This window comes from Phasianus colchicus, chromosome 2, assembly GCF_987193195.1.
Source record: "Phasianus colchicus chromosome 2, bPhaCol1.hap1.1, whole genome shotgun sequence".
Taxonomy (NCBI): Eukaryota; Metazoa; Chordata; class Aves; order Galliformes; family Phasianidae; genus Phasianus; species Phasianus colchicus.
Window position 1 is genome coordinate 48,893,134 of NC_143437.1, and position 16,643 is coordinate 48,909,776.

At 39.1% G+C, this 16,643-nt stretch overlaps 1 protein-coding gene across 2 annotated transcripts in view; it reads left to right on the forward strand.

Annotated features, from left to right (window-relative positions):
- The window catches only part of ESR1 (estrogen receptor 1), a 176,413-nt gene extending 164,312 nt beyond the window's left edge, over nucleotides 1-12,101 (forward strand). The window contains exons 8-10 of one of the 2 annotated variants that reach the window (XM_031611893.2): nucleotides 2,471-2,604; nucleotides 7,010-7,193; nucleotides 8,444-12,101. In XM_031611893.2, the coding sequence (XP_031467753.2) occupies nucleotides 2,471-2,604; nucleotides 7,010-7,193; nucleotides 8,444-8,678 (553 nt within the window). In that variant the 3' untranslated portion in view covers nucleotides 8,679-12,101. The remainder of the gene's footprint in view (nucleotides 1-2,470; nucleotides 2,605-7,009; nucleotides 7,194-8,443) is intronic. The other variant, XM_090135600.1, reaches the window with a different exon arrangement.
- The last annotated feature ends 4,542 nt before the right edge of the window (nucleotides 12,102-16,643 follow it).

Below are 16,643 nucleotides of genomic sequence, written 5' to 3' on the forward strand. Positions count from 1 at the left end.
AGTAATTCCTTTTTTGGTATTAAAATGTCTTTTCCATTTCATGAGATTTCATGAAGTATTTTAAAAGGTCTTATTTTTGGGTTTTTCTTTTATTTTTAAATTCTCTTGGTTCTTCAAATTGCTTAGGTTGTGTAACATTTTTTTAATTGTTATGAACACTGGCTGGCAGAAGTTTGAAGGATTATAGGAAGCAAGTATGTGTCTTAGCTAAGCATAGAGATTATAATTATTATTTTTTTTAATATGGGTCATTTGCTGTATGATCTTCTGAAACTTTCTGCATAAACTTGAAATTCAAAATTATTAAGCTAATCTCAGTAACAGTTATGATTTAAATTAACACAAAACCATTAAAAGATTTTTGTCCTCCGACACTGCTTAATTATGTATGAGCAAAGTTAATATTTCTCTAGTCACATGAAAACTAGTAATTGTTCCAGAAGCAGTGGAAAATTTTCCACTGTTTTTTTTTTTTTTTTTTTTCTTTAATAGAATTTAAATTTTTTGCAGGAAAGCAGATTTTTGAGGCAATGATAACTGTTCATATTTTTACGTCTTCCTTTGAGTGCCTAATTTTGTTTGGTTTTGATTTGCCAGGGGTACTACTAAAAATTACTTTGCCTTCGTTCATTTTATTACTGTCCAAACAGAGGAGGAATATAACTGAATCCAACCAGTTCAGGTTTTCAACAATGTGGTCTTCACCGAAGAGTTCTCCCCCTCCCCCCAAGCAGTGAACAGTATAACTGATAAGTCATCAAATCAGTGAAAGCCTTCAAGTAAGAGGCATAACTGTGAATTTCAGGAAAGATGAGTTGAGATGCCACAGACTGAGATCAGTCCTGTAGTTCAGCTCATTCTTGGGAGCATTGTAAATGAGGTGCTAAAGGCATCACAAGTTCTGTGTGGAACATTGCACTGAGTCTGCATATCTGCCAACTCTATGTAAGCCTCAGTACTTTCAGACTTTCTATGTTACGCTTGCTATCATAGCCTGGGGGATCTTAATACATGAAATTAACAGAGTTGCTGGTCATATCTCAAAAGCTGCAACAGTTTAAACCACTATTTGTTCAGTGAAATTATTTAGAGACAGAATAGGCCATGTAATTGTTGCACCTTGTGACAAGGTGCCTACCATGCAATGAAAATCACAGTTCTAGGCTGAGCACAGGTGAAATGTGTGTGGAGAAGTAGAGTGCTTGGTGTGCTGCTTCCTAGTAGGGACATAAGGATGTGAAGCAAGAAGGAGCCATCATCCTCCTTTATTAAAGTTCTTGTTCCTTCCTACCCTGGATTCCCAAAACTGAATCATCCCTTTCTCACAGAAAAATTAACAAGCACGTGCTGTTGTAAGAGTGATTAGGAAACTTGTTTCATACTCCATGCTTACACATCTTACTGTTTGATCCAGAGCTAGAACTCAAACCCCTGAAATTGGGGCAGGTATGTCTGCGCTGTTATTGTCATAGTGAAATTAAGCAATGATTAATCTGTGTGATACAAGCTATACTGTGATAGCTATCTGAATTTTCCTTTGCATTTTCCTGTAGCAATGAACTGAAAATTTCTGTCTCCTATCTAAAAAACAGTATATTTTTAATCAGAAAGTCATATCACTTGTTGATTAATATGTTAAATTTTCATTCAGAAAGTCCTAATAAAATTAAGAGTATGTAATTTTTAGTACAAGGTTATGCTGTAAATTATCTAAAATTCCATGACCAGAAAACTTGCAGACAAAATTTTCATAAAAAACATGTACAGTCTGCATTAATTCTTGAACTGCATGATGGGTGTGCAAGATAAAAATGAATGAGTGAGCATACTTGATGTGAGCAGAGAGAAATGGTTATTTTAGCTTTATTTAATGTTGCAGTGTAAAAATGGAGCTCATTTTTGAAGTGAAGTTGTAGGTTTAATCATATAGAGAAGACTTTGGCCTCGTGAATGCTTCCTGAGCTCATAGATACACTTATTCTGTATGGACATGTGATGCTTACATAAAATGAATGGGAGAAGCATGGTGAAACATTTTAGATCGCAAAATCAAATAGAAACGAGAAGAAAATGTAGGGAGAAATGTTATGCAAGGAACTGGGGCTATGTAAATTAAAGGAAGAAAAGGAAGATAAGATGTAAGACAAGCAGAAGACGAAAACAAAATCAAAGTGTGGCTTTAAACAAGTTTTTGCCATCAATATAAGAGTTTTACTGATCTGTCTCTCATGTTCCACCATGATAATGCCTCTTGCTGATAAGTTTATGATTCTGGGATTTTTTTTTGAAAGACAGAGTTTGTTTATTTATTCATTCCATACATCAAAGGAACATAGACTAGGAAATCACATGCTAGCTTGTGCTCTGAGGTTTGAGAAATCTAATTTGAGGGAAATAATCCAGGGGAATCAAAATCTCATGCTGCCAGGTTAAAGCTGTGAATATCTCCTCCTTGATGGTATTCACACAGGAATCAAGGGAAATGTGTAGAGGGCATGGTGGAAATCTTTGACATGCTACTGGCTACTGCTGCTCGGTTTCGGATGATGAACCTTCAAGGGGAGGAATTTGTATGCCTTAAGTCCATCATCCTGCTCAATTCTGGTAAGTGGTGTGCTTTGCTGTCACTTGGGTAATTGTAATTGCTTCTGCATGCATGTGAGTGCTGCCTGCTTCTTGCCTCTGGTGGTTTTTTCATTTTGAGGCAACAGCAACTGACAGGGTTGTCAAGACAGAGAAGGGACAGTGGTGTGTGTGAAACTCAGCAAATTAACGCCTTCAGAGGTTGGTTCACTGAGTGCAGCTGGTGTGGGGCCAATGGGTGTTGAACTAGACACTGGAGATCTTGTTAAAGTCCTCATCACAATGAACTGAGGTAGCTGGATCCATGCTTCGGGCATCCAAAGACAATACCTGATTATAAATCAGGGCCTACACTTTTTTTCTTTTTCTTTTTTTCTTTTTTCTTTTCTTTTTTTTTTTCTTTTTTCTTTTTTTCTATGGCAAAATAAAGGAAAATAGTGGCAAAGATGTGGCTGTTTATCATTATTTGGTTTATATTGATAAACTGTCATCTAAAACCTATGCTGTTCCCTTACACACCCTCCATATTTGATGAAACGCATTTTTAGACTGTAGACCTCATTCTGAATCACAGGTAGATAACATGTTTAGCTATAGATATAAATATCTAATATCTGGATTGAATTCTTTGTTACTTTGTAGAAATAAACATCCACAAGTTGAGACAGAAAGTTTCTTTTGCATAGGAGAGGTTTTCGTTTTCGTTTTTTTTTAATTTCTTTAAATTTATCAAATCCCTGGACATCTGTTAGTTTCTTCACATGAGGCAGTGCTGCTTACTGCTTTTGTTGGACAATTATTTTCTCATTTTTTTTCAATGTCTTTCAAGGCTGTTTAATATCTTTCTGCTGCTTTTCTATGTGGTCTTCTTAGCAATAATTTTTTTTTTTTTTTTTTTTTGTCTCAGTTTGTGTAGAAGAGATGGAAAGTTTTGTTTATAAAGCAAAATATACATTTATGCTACTGACAAATTTTTCCTGAGATATCAAGGAGACAGCATGTCTGTAACAACAAGGACAGCACTGTCTTCAGCTAAATAACAAAACAGAATGTGCCCCTCTAAAGCTGCAGTAATAAGTTGTCCAACTAAAAAGCAAAGCACATTCAGCTCACTTATAGAATACTGTTTCTTAAGACTAGAAAATAAGCACCAGAAACATAAAAAAGGAACATGATGCCAGATGTTTTATGTTTGAGTGGATCTGAAAAGAGGAGTGGTGCTATGTGGGGCAAAGCAGAGGTTTTCGTTTTGCAGGCAAGGATGTAGCTCACATCTGCCTTAGCAGATGATTTACCTAGCTGGTACTTTTGCAGAGATGAAAAGACTTAGCTGATTTCAGTCATCCTGTAGGCCTCCTTAATGCAGCTCTCCATCTGACTTGGTCTTTTGATTTTTCTTTCTCCTGCTGAATTGTGCTTTTAATCAATTTCTTTATTTTGAGGTCTGGAGAATTGCAGAAGTGCATGGCACAGAGCTGAATTTGCTCTTAGCTCAGACTGCCTTGCTTCAGATAAAAACCAACGGGGCTTGGTGGAAGAGGAAAAAGATCCTTGTTTTGTTTTGTGACAGTGAACACTAAATGTAAAAAAAGTTTAAACTGAGGTTTATTGTGGCAGAAATATGTTGAAGACATTCCATTCTGCACATCCAATAATATGTGAAGGTATATAGCAATATGTATATACCTATACCTTGATATGTATGCCAACAGCTGTCACAGGAAGAAACCATGGTGTGGATATCTTTGCATCTGTTGGGCACAACCTGTTAGGCTTAACTTGTGCATGGCCCTGCTAGTTCTAGTCTGTCTCCTGTAGTGTTTTACAATACTGATAATATAGCTGGAAAACCACCCGGTGGTTATTCAGTCCTGCTATTGGCTTTCTTTCTGCTTCAGAGTTTGGAAAAACCATTGATATTGTTAAATTTCACTTTGTGAAGACAATTTTTCTGCACTCTTGTTCCAAAGCTCAGCTTCTGTGTGTGTGTCTGTGTGTGATGGATAGCTGGTACTTCTTTTGGGGAAATTTCTGGTCACTGGACTAAGGCAGGAGAAATCACCTGGGGCAGAAAAGAAAACTGATCTTCATTTTTCTCTGCAGTTATTGAATGGCATTTGCCTGAGGTCTCTACATTTTTTGAGAGTGGGTTGTTTTTTTTTATTTTTTTCTTCTTGATTTATATTTTTTAATAGCTTCTAGGCCAGACCTAGGTGAGAAACATTTCTGCCTGACAGATTTTTTGCTTTTGCTGATTTCAAACCTATGAAAGTAAGGGGTGTTGCTACAAGTACAAAATAGCATCCACTGGCTGAAGAAAGCTGCTTTGGAAGCACAGGGAGTTTATGAGGATGTTTCCTTTATCAGTCATTTATAAGTATCTTGCCCCTACAGGAAATCGCTGATCTATAAACCTCATAACATCAGTAGACACTGATGTGATGGTGGTTAATTGTCATCTAGCTTAGAAAAGCCACAAGAACTCTTCCTTTCTGGGAATTCATTTCAGTACAAATAATACTCATTAAAAGCTTTGTGAGAAAAGAGGCCGTTGCACTGTCTGTATCAAATTCAAAGCAACAATCACTACAAAACTAAAGAAGTCTTACTACTGGTTTCCAGAAGCTGTGCTGTATTTCAGTTATCCTCTTGTTTTGTTTTTGTTTTTGAACTCTCTCTCTCTCTCTCTCTATCTCTTTCTCTCTCACATATGCTCACATTCACAAGTTTTTGTTCCTTTTTAGAACAGAAAGTCCAGCATCATAAAACCCACTTGCAGCTTACAGTGGTTCTAAGTATTAGGTCCTTGGTGTAGTGAAATGATGTGAGATGGTGAGGTACATCAAGAAAATGGTAAAGAAATCTGTACTTTGACTGCTCTGATGCATAGATGGGTATGCTTATCTTCAATTCTGACAATACAACCTCCAGCTACAAACAATACAAATAAGTTAGTGTACATATATGTTTGTGTATGTACGAATCTTACTGCTTTTCTTCTTAAGACTCTAACTGCATTGTGTATTTTTCTATATATGATACTTTAAAGAAAAGCTGAATGGAAGGCAATTCCATGAACCATTTTTTCCCAAAGACAATACAAAGTTTCTACTTGGCTCTGTAAGCTGATGCAGAGGATATGAAGCACAGGATTTGCGCAGTACTTTACAGATGAATGAAGTCACCATGACCATGTTTGTTGGCATCAATATATATACTTAAGCCTTTGATAATTCAAGGCTGTATGATAGTAATATGATTTATCTGGAGTTATTAGGTCAATCCAGAAGATTAATGAAACTGGTGCTGAGGGCAACAGCTGTCCTTTGACAGCATAGTGGTGGGGGTGACGTGCTTTGCATTGTCTGTCCGTTGTTACCCAGAACAAAATCAAGATAAAAAATGTGTGGATTAGTAGAGAACTTCCTAGTTAGAAATCTGATGTGCTGCATGCACTGAAGAGGTGGAAGCTCAGGTGTTTTCTAGGAGATGTTCCAGGGGCTGTTGGAGAACTAGTCTCAAGTCAGTTTGATCTCTATTTTAGATTTCCTTCTGGTCCAGATCTTCAGGTTGCTCACTTTCAGGTAGAAAAGAAAGACAGCTGTATTGAAACAGGTTGCCTTTCAAAGCTCTTGTTTGCTTTGGAAGATCTTATAGAGGCAAGTGCTTGTAAACAAACCCTTTTGTTTACATGTGTTGCGGTAACATATTGTTCAGTCCTAGATTGCCTAGCAAGCCACCAGAATTCAAGCATTAAATAGCAGAGAAATTAGCAAATACTTCTGTCAGCCTGGGCTAGGTCAGTAAGTTCTGCAGAGCTCTCAAGTGGCAGCAGCATCTCCTCAAGGTTTTGGGGCTGAGTGACCGAGAGAAGAGAGCAGTTCAAGGTCAGGTCTGGCTGCAGGGTAGAGATGAACCATGCCACCTTCACCAGCTGGCCCTGACCTTGGGGGGCACAGGGTGAGGAAGAGGCATTGTCTTTGTCTTCCTGTTCTAACTGCAGTGGCTAAATCCAAACCCTTGGGTGGGATGAACGTTTTCTTAGGGAAAGACTCTGTTCTTCACGTGTCTGTGAAGTGGTTATTTTTCTTATTCACCTCCTTAATCAAAATGATTAATTCTGTGGATGGGCTCCTAGATAATGCTGCTTTTTTCCAGAAGTCCGTTCTGGAAGATTTGGATTGCTTTATTTTCTTTCCCCACGCTTTTCTGAGCCTCTCTTTCCTCTGTCCTGACTGTCCCCACATCCTTCCCAGCTGCCAGGAGATTAGAACTTTATATGCAGTAGGGCCTTAAAAAGCAGGGTGCTCACAGGCAGCTCCTGTGGTTTCATACAGTCAAAGAGGCCACCATTAGGCATATGGGGAGTAAGTCTGACTATCAAAGTAATTTTTCTCTGTGGTTTTCTTTTTCCTTCCTACTCCAGGTGTGTACACTTTTCTTTCCAGCACCTTGAAATCTCTAGAAGAGAGAGACTATATCCACCGTGTTCTGGACAAAATCACAGATACTCTGATACACTTAATGGCAAAGTCAGGTCTTTCTCTGCAGCAGCAGCACCGGCGACTGGCTCAGCTCCTCCTCATCCTCTCTCACATCAGGCATATGAGGTAGGAGCAAGCATATGGTCAGGTGCAAGCAGAAGGTTTCACAAATGCATATGTGTGCTTGGAGTTGTGCTTTCCTTCACTCTGTGTGTGTATGTGTGGTAAATCACTTTCCTCTTTCTATAAAAATAGATGGACCTGCAAAACAGTACTGTGGATTATTGTGTGAAAGGAGTAAACATTTTCTCCATTTCTCTTTTTTCTTCTAGTTTTGATAATGCCATAAGCACTGTTTGCTTTTAATACTACATGTCTTGCTATTCTTTTTGGGAGGTAGGGAGTACATGAAAAATAATGTAATAGAAGCCTCATTCTACAAACTCTAGTCTCCTGTAAGATAAGATTTAATAAAAATCTCACTTTTGAGTAGACCTCTCTCACAAGTGGCTTGATTGCAAATCACTTTAGAATAGAGATTTTATCATTATATGTATATTATGGAGGAAGATAAAAGCAAATCTCCTGAGTCCCAATGTAGAGTACTGTGCGCTTTGTTAATTAATGGTGAAGGGCCTGAGGCATGCGGTCTGTTGCTAGTTTCAGCAGTGATTCTCCCTTACATAATTACCTCTGAAGGTAGCTGCTCACTAGCTGGGGTGTCTGCAGCATGAAAAGCCTATGCAAAGATGCAGCAGAGATTTTATTGTTTAATGAAATATAAACGCATTGCTGTTATCTAGATTTTAATTTTCAAGAGCACATTTAATAAAATTAAAATCAAAATAAGCATCACACAGTACTAAAGCTCCCAGAGCTGAAAAATGCAGATTTTACATCATGTTTTTTTCATGTGTGTATTTTAAGGAGTTTCATTGCCTTTGTGTAAGTAACCATGCAGATGTTTATTTTCTTAATGGTTTGGTAGACCAAGAAAGTTTCAGATGCACAGAGATTTGCTATTTCTGTAGCTTTGCAAATAAATACTATTACAAGAGGGCATTTGCTAACAAATTGTCTAAAAGTTTATTTTCTAAGGAAAAAATCTAATATTTTAGGTTTAACTATAGGAAGGCCAAGATTCATCCCATCCACTTAATCAAAGTGCCTAAAATAGGGGTCTATTTGCTCTCGGTCACCATTTAGGCAAAGAAGAGAAAAACGTCTTCTGCAAACTGTAGTAGTGTGCATTAACTGGGCTGTTAAGTTTGTTGCTTTGTACAGGCTGGAATTTGTGTGAACTGAACAAAGATTAGCTGACAGCTTTTTTTCATAGTACATTTGGAAAATAACTGCTGTTTTCTTAAAACCCACAGCAACAAAGGAATGGAGCACCTGTACAATATGAAGTGTAAAAATGTAGTTCCACTCTATGACCTCTTACTGGAGATGCTGGACGCTCACCGCCTACATGCACCGGCAGCCAGGAGTGCTGCACCAATGGAAGAGGAGAACCAAAGCCAGCTGACAACTGCACCAGCTTCATCTCATTCCCTGCAGTCCTTTTACATTAACAGCAAAGAAGAGGAGAGTATGCAGAATACAATATAAACAAAAGTTAGCATATATAATAGTATGAGAAACCCAGCAGTGTACTACCTAGGTCATGCTTCATTTCATCTATGGAGCCACATATGTCAACACTCCAGTGACATCAGCCACCTGTATTTTCCATTTGATGTTTGTCAAGCACTTGCCTGAATTGATTGCTTATTCTAAATGAAAGACGTTTAATTGCTACGGACAGCTAGCCAGGACTGTCAGGCTAACTTAATTTGAAATTTGCAGTGTTTTAATCTACTTTTGCATGCGGGTTGGCTAAGTCCTAATACAAACTGTAACATTTGCTTTGCCATAAATTAATAGGCCATAACACCCATGCATATTTGTATCTTCCTGAGTGGGAGCCTTTCTTGGTATCCACCCCAAATTCTGAGCGCTTTTAGTCCTTGAGTTGCCTGCAACTTTGAAGCAGTTTGGTTGATTCTGGATGAGTTTTTATGAGGGATAACAGGAAGCTGGTTGGCATCTTAGTGTGCCACAGTGAAACTGCACTGCTAATGAATTGCCTTGATAGTTTGGTTAGATTTCTGCGTCCCTTCTTCCTCGACTGGAAGAAGGCTCTTTGTATTGAAAAAATACTGTTTTGCCTTATTGGTTTGCGTCTGCAGACATCTCCTTTTCAAGATCATACTGACCAAACTCTTAGATCCTCTTATCCTTGCCCCTAGCCGAATTACATTGTGTGCATCCTGTCTTGTCTGATCCTGGGAAATACAATTCTGTTGCTTGGCTGTGTGTAAATCATGGGCAGTCTGGCAAGCAGAGATAACATGGATAATTGCTCTTAAATCAGACCTGGTGGTTACAGAAATCATCATGCCTGGAAAACAAAACCAAAACCCCATGCTTTCTAACACATACACAAACCAAAGCTATTTTATGAAATATCTTTCCCTCTCCTTTGCTTTGTTGTGCTACAAATCAAGAGATGAGGATACCAGTGTAAGACTGGCATAGAAGGGTGGGATAATCACATTCATGGCAGTCTTGCCTAACCAGACTGGGGAGGACTGCAATCAGAGCCAGTGCAACAGGTTTTGCACTATCTTGCTTTTCTTCGGCTCTCACTGGGGCAAACTCAAAGATTATCCACCTCATTTGTGGCACCAGAACTGGGCAGTGTGCCTCAGACATGGTGAAGACTTCAGAACTGCACATCTAGCAGTTCATCTGGCTTTCTCCAGATATGTGTAATTGTTTTTCATGCAGGTTAGTTGGATTCTGCAGATTAAAAGGTCCACTGACAGTAAGAATTTCAGCAGCTTATGAAGGAGAGACACTGAAGAAAAAGACCAACTTATCCATTGTATAAACTGTCCAAAATGGGCATTTATGCTGCTGTTTAACTGCTTTTAATGCTAGAAAATCAAACATCACAGAATGTTGCTGGGTACTGGAATCTGATTATTATATTTTGCAGGGATGCTTTATTTGTTTAATGGCAACCTTTGCCTGTGCTACCTGCACACCTGTTTTTCATGTGCAATTTGGGAGTTAGCCCAGACCAGGGACTATTTCAGTAGCTGGTTGGAAATGACCACCTGTGAGTAAGGAAGTTCAATAGCACATGTATAGGCTGCTGCTTAGAGCTGGCCACAGCGCCATAGGAGGGTTTGGGGATGCTTCTTTTAGCCTTTATGTTAGGTCATACTGATTGTAATATCCTGTGACTAAATATAGGAAATAGTGCAACCAATGCGGTACAGGAGTGCCTATGTCTAACCATGCTCACTGTTAGACAAGCAATGTCTTTGTTCAGTGAATTCCAGTTACAAAGCAATTGTGAAGAAAACAAGGCATAGGATGAGTTTGTGCTCCGCATCAAGGATCCAATTCTTTAGTGAGTGTACATAATATTGTCCACAACAGTCTCATGTACATACCTGAGAATACGCACAGTTTAGAAATCTAATGATAGATGCTATCTACATGTTGGAGAAGATTCCTTGAAAACTGTGCAAACCTGAATTGTGAAGCAGTCACTGTAAGTAAATAGGCCTTTTATTGATGCGTATTATAGTGTCATTTTTGTTCCAAACATGCTGAAGGAGTTGTATTTTTGTGTATTCATGAAGAGTATGTATGTGTGCGTTTGTGCAAATTTGGTACCTAAGGTTTTAAAATGCCTTGAAAGAAAATATGCATTTTGTCACAGTTAGTAGTTTTTTTTTGAACGTGTTGGAAAAATCATGAATGCTTTCATATGAGTGCAGGTTAAAATTTGAGTGGAACACAGGAATTCCTGTAGACACACTTCTGTGCTTACACCATCATTATTTACTTGCAGCCTTCTGCTACAGGATTTCAGTGCTGTATGTGCAGCTTGCGTGTTCTATATGACGAGCCACAAAGACCAAGCTTGTGGCTCAACAGCTGCTAAGCAAGTTGTTTTAAATAAATGTCTCCCCTACTACATCCCAAAAAAATGTATTGCATCAAATCAAAAGTAGATCTGGCCTAGAAGAAGAAAATAGTTGATGGAAAGCAATTCACAAAAAAGGGCCAGATTCTGATGATTCTCCATAGGTTAAGTACTGTTGATCTCTACATATTGTCCCAGCAAAACTGGGCAAGTGTGATTTGAAGTGGTGTGCAACAGATTGAAGGGTACCAAATTGTGGCCCAGAACATGGGAAAAAATTTGTCAGTTCACAGTCATAATTACAAATGCTCTTCCTAGGCTCAGCCCTGGCAGTGAAATCATTTAGAGTCAATTCGTCCTCCCACACCTGTGGTGACAACTGTTAAAGGCACCCAAAAAAAGAAAAACAGTGATTTCCAGTGATGCTTTTACTTAGCTTGGGGCAGTCTCAGGACCCATGTCTTTAACTTGTTGATGATCTTTTATTTCAAGTAGCACCTTAATGAATATAGTAACCTTCACACAGTTATCTGAAAAGACAATTGTCCTCATATCAGACTGTTGAATGTAGCTATTCAGTAAATTAAAGTCTATTATATAAAAGTGGTAGCTTTTTCATATGGAATTCCAAATTATGCTCTCATGTATGCAGACAATTGTGCCTGACATTCAATAATTTCACAGGATGATATTTTATGTGTGTATATATACATATCTCTCTATATTCGTATATGCTTTATATTTGCAGCTGACAAGCCAGTACTACCTTGAATACCTGGTGCTGGATATTAAACAAAGATATGTATAGCATGTTTAAAGAAAAGAAAAAGAATTTAAAGAAAACTACTCAAGGCAGCTAATAATGCTTTTACCAAAACGTTCTTGACAGCTAATGAAGTAATTATTTTATAATGTTTATATGTGGATTTAAAAAAAAGAAAAAAAAAAGAACAAACAGAAAACAAAACAAAAAAAAACAAAAACAAAAAACCAAAAAAAAAAACCAACCAAACACCTAGAATCATAGTCAATGTAATACCAGCATAAGCCAGAAATAGACCCGATGAACCAGCTTTGCTTGAGAATATGGTTGTTGTTCCTGAAATATTACCAAAAACTATGGAGGCAGGAGAGGACATAGAGTGATGTGTAGCACCCAGTGGAGTCTGACTTTCCAACAATATGTAAAAGCTACTCTGGTTTGTAATGGTTCGAGCCATGTCTCGATCTTGCAGACCTTGTCTCAGGTAAAACTGTCAATTGGGGCAGTAGAATTTGTACTGGGGTAAATTATTTTAATGAGGGTTTCTTGGTGCGTGTTTGTGATAAATTTACTATTATGTTTCAGTGATATATCTTGAATATTTTTTTCTCCTGTACACTAAGGTGTTCAATAGTTTAACATTATATTAACTACAGTAAAAAAGAACTGAGCTCCCAAGGATATTGCAAGGACTGTTCTGCAAGTTGCTGCAATTTAAACTGACAAAAAAAAAAAAAAAAAAAAAAAGGAAGAGATAAAACCTCAACCCTTTCAGACCATCCGAAAAACCATGTTTTTAGTGGAACCCTTATCCGTCCCAGCTGAGGCTGACTGATTCCTTAGGAGCTGAGCCAAATGTTTAAAATTAAACAAACTACCAGCAATGTAAAAATTCTGCCTCACTATGGTCTGAGTCTTACCACAGGCTTTGGTAGGAATATGACAAGCCTCTGTTTTATATATATCCTGCTTTAAAACTAGGATGCAACACAACCTAAAGGTAATGGGATTTCGTATATAAGGCATTCTCAGCTGAACTTACGCAAAATGAGTTTCTTTCTCTGAATGAAGGGATGGCCTTTTTACAATGCTACGTACAACTGCAGTATAGTTTTACAGATTATATAAATTCGGCATATGTGAAGGAAAAGTCATGTAAACAATCGTATTGTAATATGAACCAGACTTTGCTGCCACCTGCAACTATAGCATAATCTCAAATTGATCTGAGAATTGACATTAATATCCTGCTTTTTCTACTTGCAATATCTTTCATCTTTCAAATGTCAATAGCCTTATTTTATTTTGCACTGTGTTTAAAAAATAAAAAGCTAAAAAAAAAACAAAAAACTTTTGCATTCAAATGTGCCTAAAAAAATTAATAATAAAAAAAAGTATATGCTGCCATCTTGCAATTTAGTATGCTCTGTACTCCTGTGTGCCTATAATTAGAAGTCTGTTTCTTCAGAAAGTGCCCACTGGAAAATGAAGAGATAGACTGCTAGTCTTGAGACTTTCATTAACAAGCCACTTTATGTATCACCTTATTGTATATACTATAAAACTGATGCTTTTGTGTGCACTATGTAGTCTTTCAATGGAAAGTCCTTTATTTGGTATAGACTCAGCTGCCATAATGTATTTGTTGAAGTATTCTGTTCTTTCACTGATGCATATAAAATTATTCATGTCTTTGTTTTGGTGAATTTTATTTCTTTGTTTTGCACCTAAATGTTCTAAAGAGTCTAAATGAAAAATCTGATAGGCTACCCAGTTGGTGCAAGATTTTTATCAATGTATTTGATGTTGAAATAAATAATTAACCAGAGCAATTTATTTTGTTTGTTATCTTTTGCATAGTTAAAAAAAAAAAGTTTTTTTTTTTTTATTTTTTTTCTCCCCAGAAACAGGGTTGAGAGCTTATGGGTCAGAATAAAAGCAAAGGCCAATAAGACTGATATTATTGTGGGAGTCTGCTACAGGCCACCCAACCAAGATGAAGAAGTGGACAAGATACTTTATAACAGTTGAGTGAGGTCTCAAGGTCTCTCCCCCTTGTTCTTGTGGGGAACTTCAACTTCTCAGACATCTGCTGGATTTATAATACAGCAGATAGGGAACAGTCCTGGAGGTTCCTAGAGTGTGTGGGAGATAACTTCCTGACATAGCTGGTGAAGGAGCCAACAAGGAGAAACTAAATCCTGGACTTGCTGTTAGCAGAGAAGGTCTTGTGGGAGATGTTAAGGTTGGAGGCTGTCTGGGGCATAGCGCTCATGAGATGCTAGATTTCTTGGTCCTTGTTGAACCACAGAGTGGAGTCAGGAAAACTACCACCTTGGACTTCCAGAAGGCAGACTTTAACCTCTTTAGGACCATGGTTGAGAGGGTCCCTTGAGAGGTAGTTTTGGAGAGCGTGGGAGCCCAGGAAGGCTGGTAATACGTTAAGGAAGTTAGTTTAAAGGTGCAGAAGCTGACCATCCCCAAGTCACAGAAGACAAGCCAACGGGCAAGGAGGTTGGACTGGCTGAAGGGAGACCTTTGGCTGGAACTCAAGAGCAAAAGGAAAGTTTATGGTCTCTGGAAGAATGGGCAAGTTACTTATGATGATTACAGGTACATAGTGAAGCTGTGCAGGGAGAAAATTAGAAAAGCCAAAGCCCAGCTAGAATTGAACTTGACCACTAAGGAAAAGGACAACAGTAAGTATTTCTATAAATGCATCAACAGCAAGAGGAGGGCTGGGGAGAATCTCCATCCCTTGTTGGACAGCGAGGGCAACTTGGTGACCAAGGATCAGGATAAGGCTGAGGTACTTTATGCTTTCTTTGCCTTAGTCTTTAATGGTAAGACTTGTTACTCCCTGGGAACACTGCACTGGTAGATAGGGATGGGGAACGGAGTAGGCCCTGCATGATCCATGATGAGATGCTTTTGGACTTGCTAGTCCATGGATTGCACCCTAGAGTGCTGAGGGGAGTTGGCGGTTGTGGTTGCCAAGCCTTTCTCCATCATTCTTCAGCAGTTCTGGCTAACAGGGGATGTTCTGGTGGACTGGAGACTTGCAAATATGATGCCCATCTTCAGAAAGGGCTGGAAAGATGATCCTGGTAGCTACAGACCCATCAGTCTCACCTCGATGTGGGGGAAGGTTGTGGAATGGATAATCTCGGGAGCCATCATGGACCAGTTAAAGGTCAACCAGGGGATCAGGCTCAGTCAGCAGGGGTTTACTAATGGTAGATCCTGTCTGATAAACCTGATTTCAATCTATAACAAGGTGACCCGCTTAGTGGATTGTCATGGTTTTGTGATTTTTGGTTTTCGATATTCCACATCATAACATCATGTGGGGCACTGGGAGTTTAACTGTTAATGCTCAAGTTCTGGGTACCTGCCCGGAAGAGAAGAAGAACTACATTCCCAGGGGACTTTGCGGTCACAGAGAGGAGATAGAACTCCTGGCAAGGTCACCTGATGCGCCCTTCTTCATCGGCTCTCCTCCCTTTTCTCCCTGCTGCTCAACTGGACTGTGCATCTCACCTCAGCCTTGTGGTGAGGTCTATCCACCTTTTGGACACACTCTCTCTCTTTCTTTATATTTGATTTATTAGCTTCAATTTTAATTATATTGTATTATAGTATGTTATCTTGCATTCTGATACTATATTTAGCAAATTAGTTTGTTTCTCCTCAGATCATTGCCACTGTTTTTAATTATTTTGGGATCCCCTGTTCCCTTTTTCTGGAGGTGTGGATTTTGTGAAATCCCTCTGCCCTGCTAGTCATGGAACTGGGCTGAACCAGCCTGTAAGCTATTGATATGGATGAAGGTAAGGCTGTCACTGTGGTCTACCTGGACTTCAGTAAAGCCTTTGACACTGTTCCCCGCAGCATTCTCATGGAGAAGCTGGCCGCCCATGTTTTGGATGATTGTATGCTCTGATGAGTGAAACACTGGCTGGATGGCTGGGCCCAAAGAGTTTTGGTCAGTTAAATCCAGTTAGCGGCTGGTCACTAGTGGCATCCCCCAGAGCTTGGTTCTAGGGTCACTTCTATTTAACATCTTTATTAATGATCTTGATGAGGGGATTGAGTGTACCCTCAGTCAGTTTGCAGACAATAACAAGCCGGAAGGGAGTGTTGATCTGCCTGAGGGGCAGATCAACAGGGTTAACTATATGAGTTTCAGTAGGGCCAAGTGTTGGGTCCTGCATTTTGGTCACAAGAACCCCAGGCAACCCTACAGGATTGGGGAAGAGTGGCTGAAAAGCTGCCTGATGGAAAGGGACCTTGGTGTACTGATGGACAGTCAGCTGAATATGACCCAGCAGTGTGGCCAAGTGGCCAGGAAGACCAATGGATCCTGGCTTGTATCAGGGATGGTGCGGTGAGCAGCACTAGGGAAGTAATCTTGCCCCTGTACTTGGCATTGGTGAGGCCTCAGCTTGAGTGCTGCATTCAGTTTTGGACCCCTCAGTATAGAAAGGACACTGAGGTGCTGGAGCAGGTCCAAAAAAGGGCAACAAGGCTTGTGAAGGGCTTGGAGAATATGCCCTACGAGGAGAGACTGAAGGAACTGGGGCTGTTCAGTGTGGAGAAAAGGAGGCTGAGGGAAAACCTTATTGCTTTCTTCCAAAGGTTGTTAGAGTATGGTTATGTCATAGTTGGACTTGATCTTTAAGGTCTTTTCCAATCTGAGCGATTCTATGATTCTATGATCAGAGTCGGGCCATAACTAGAGTTGACAGTGTGTTAGTCCTGGTCTCTACTATTGTTGATGACACTAGAGAAGTCACTGTCACAGTACTACACATACTTTAATGTGGAC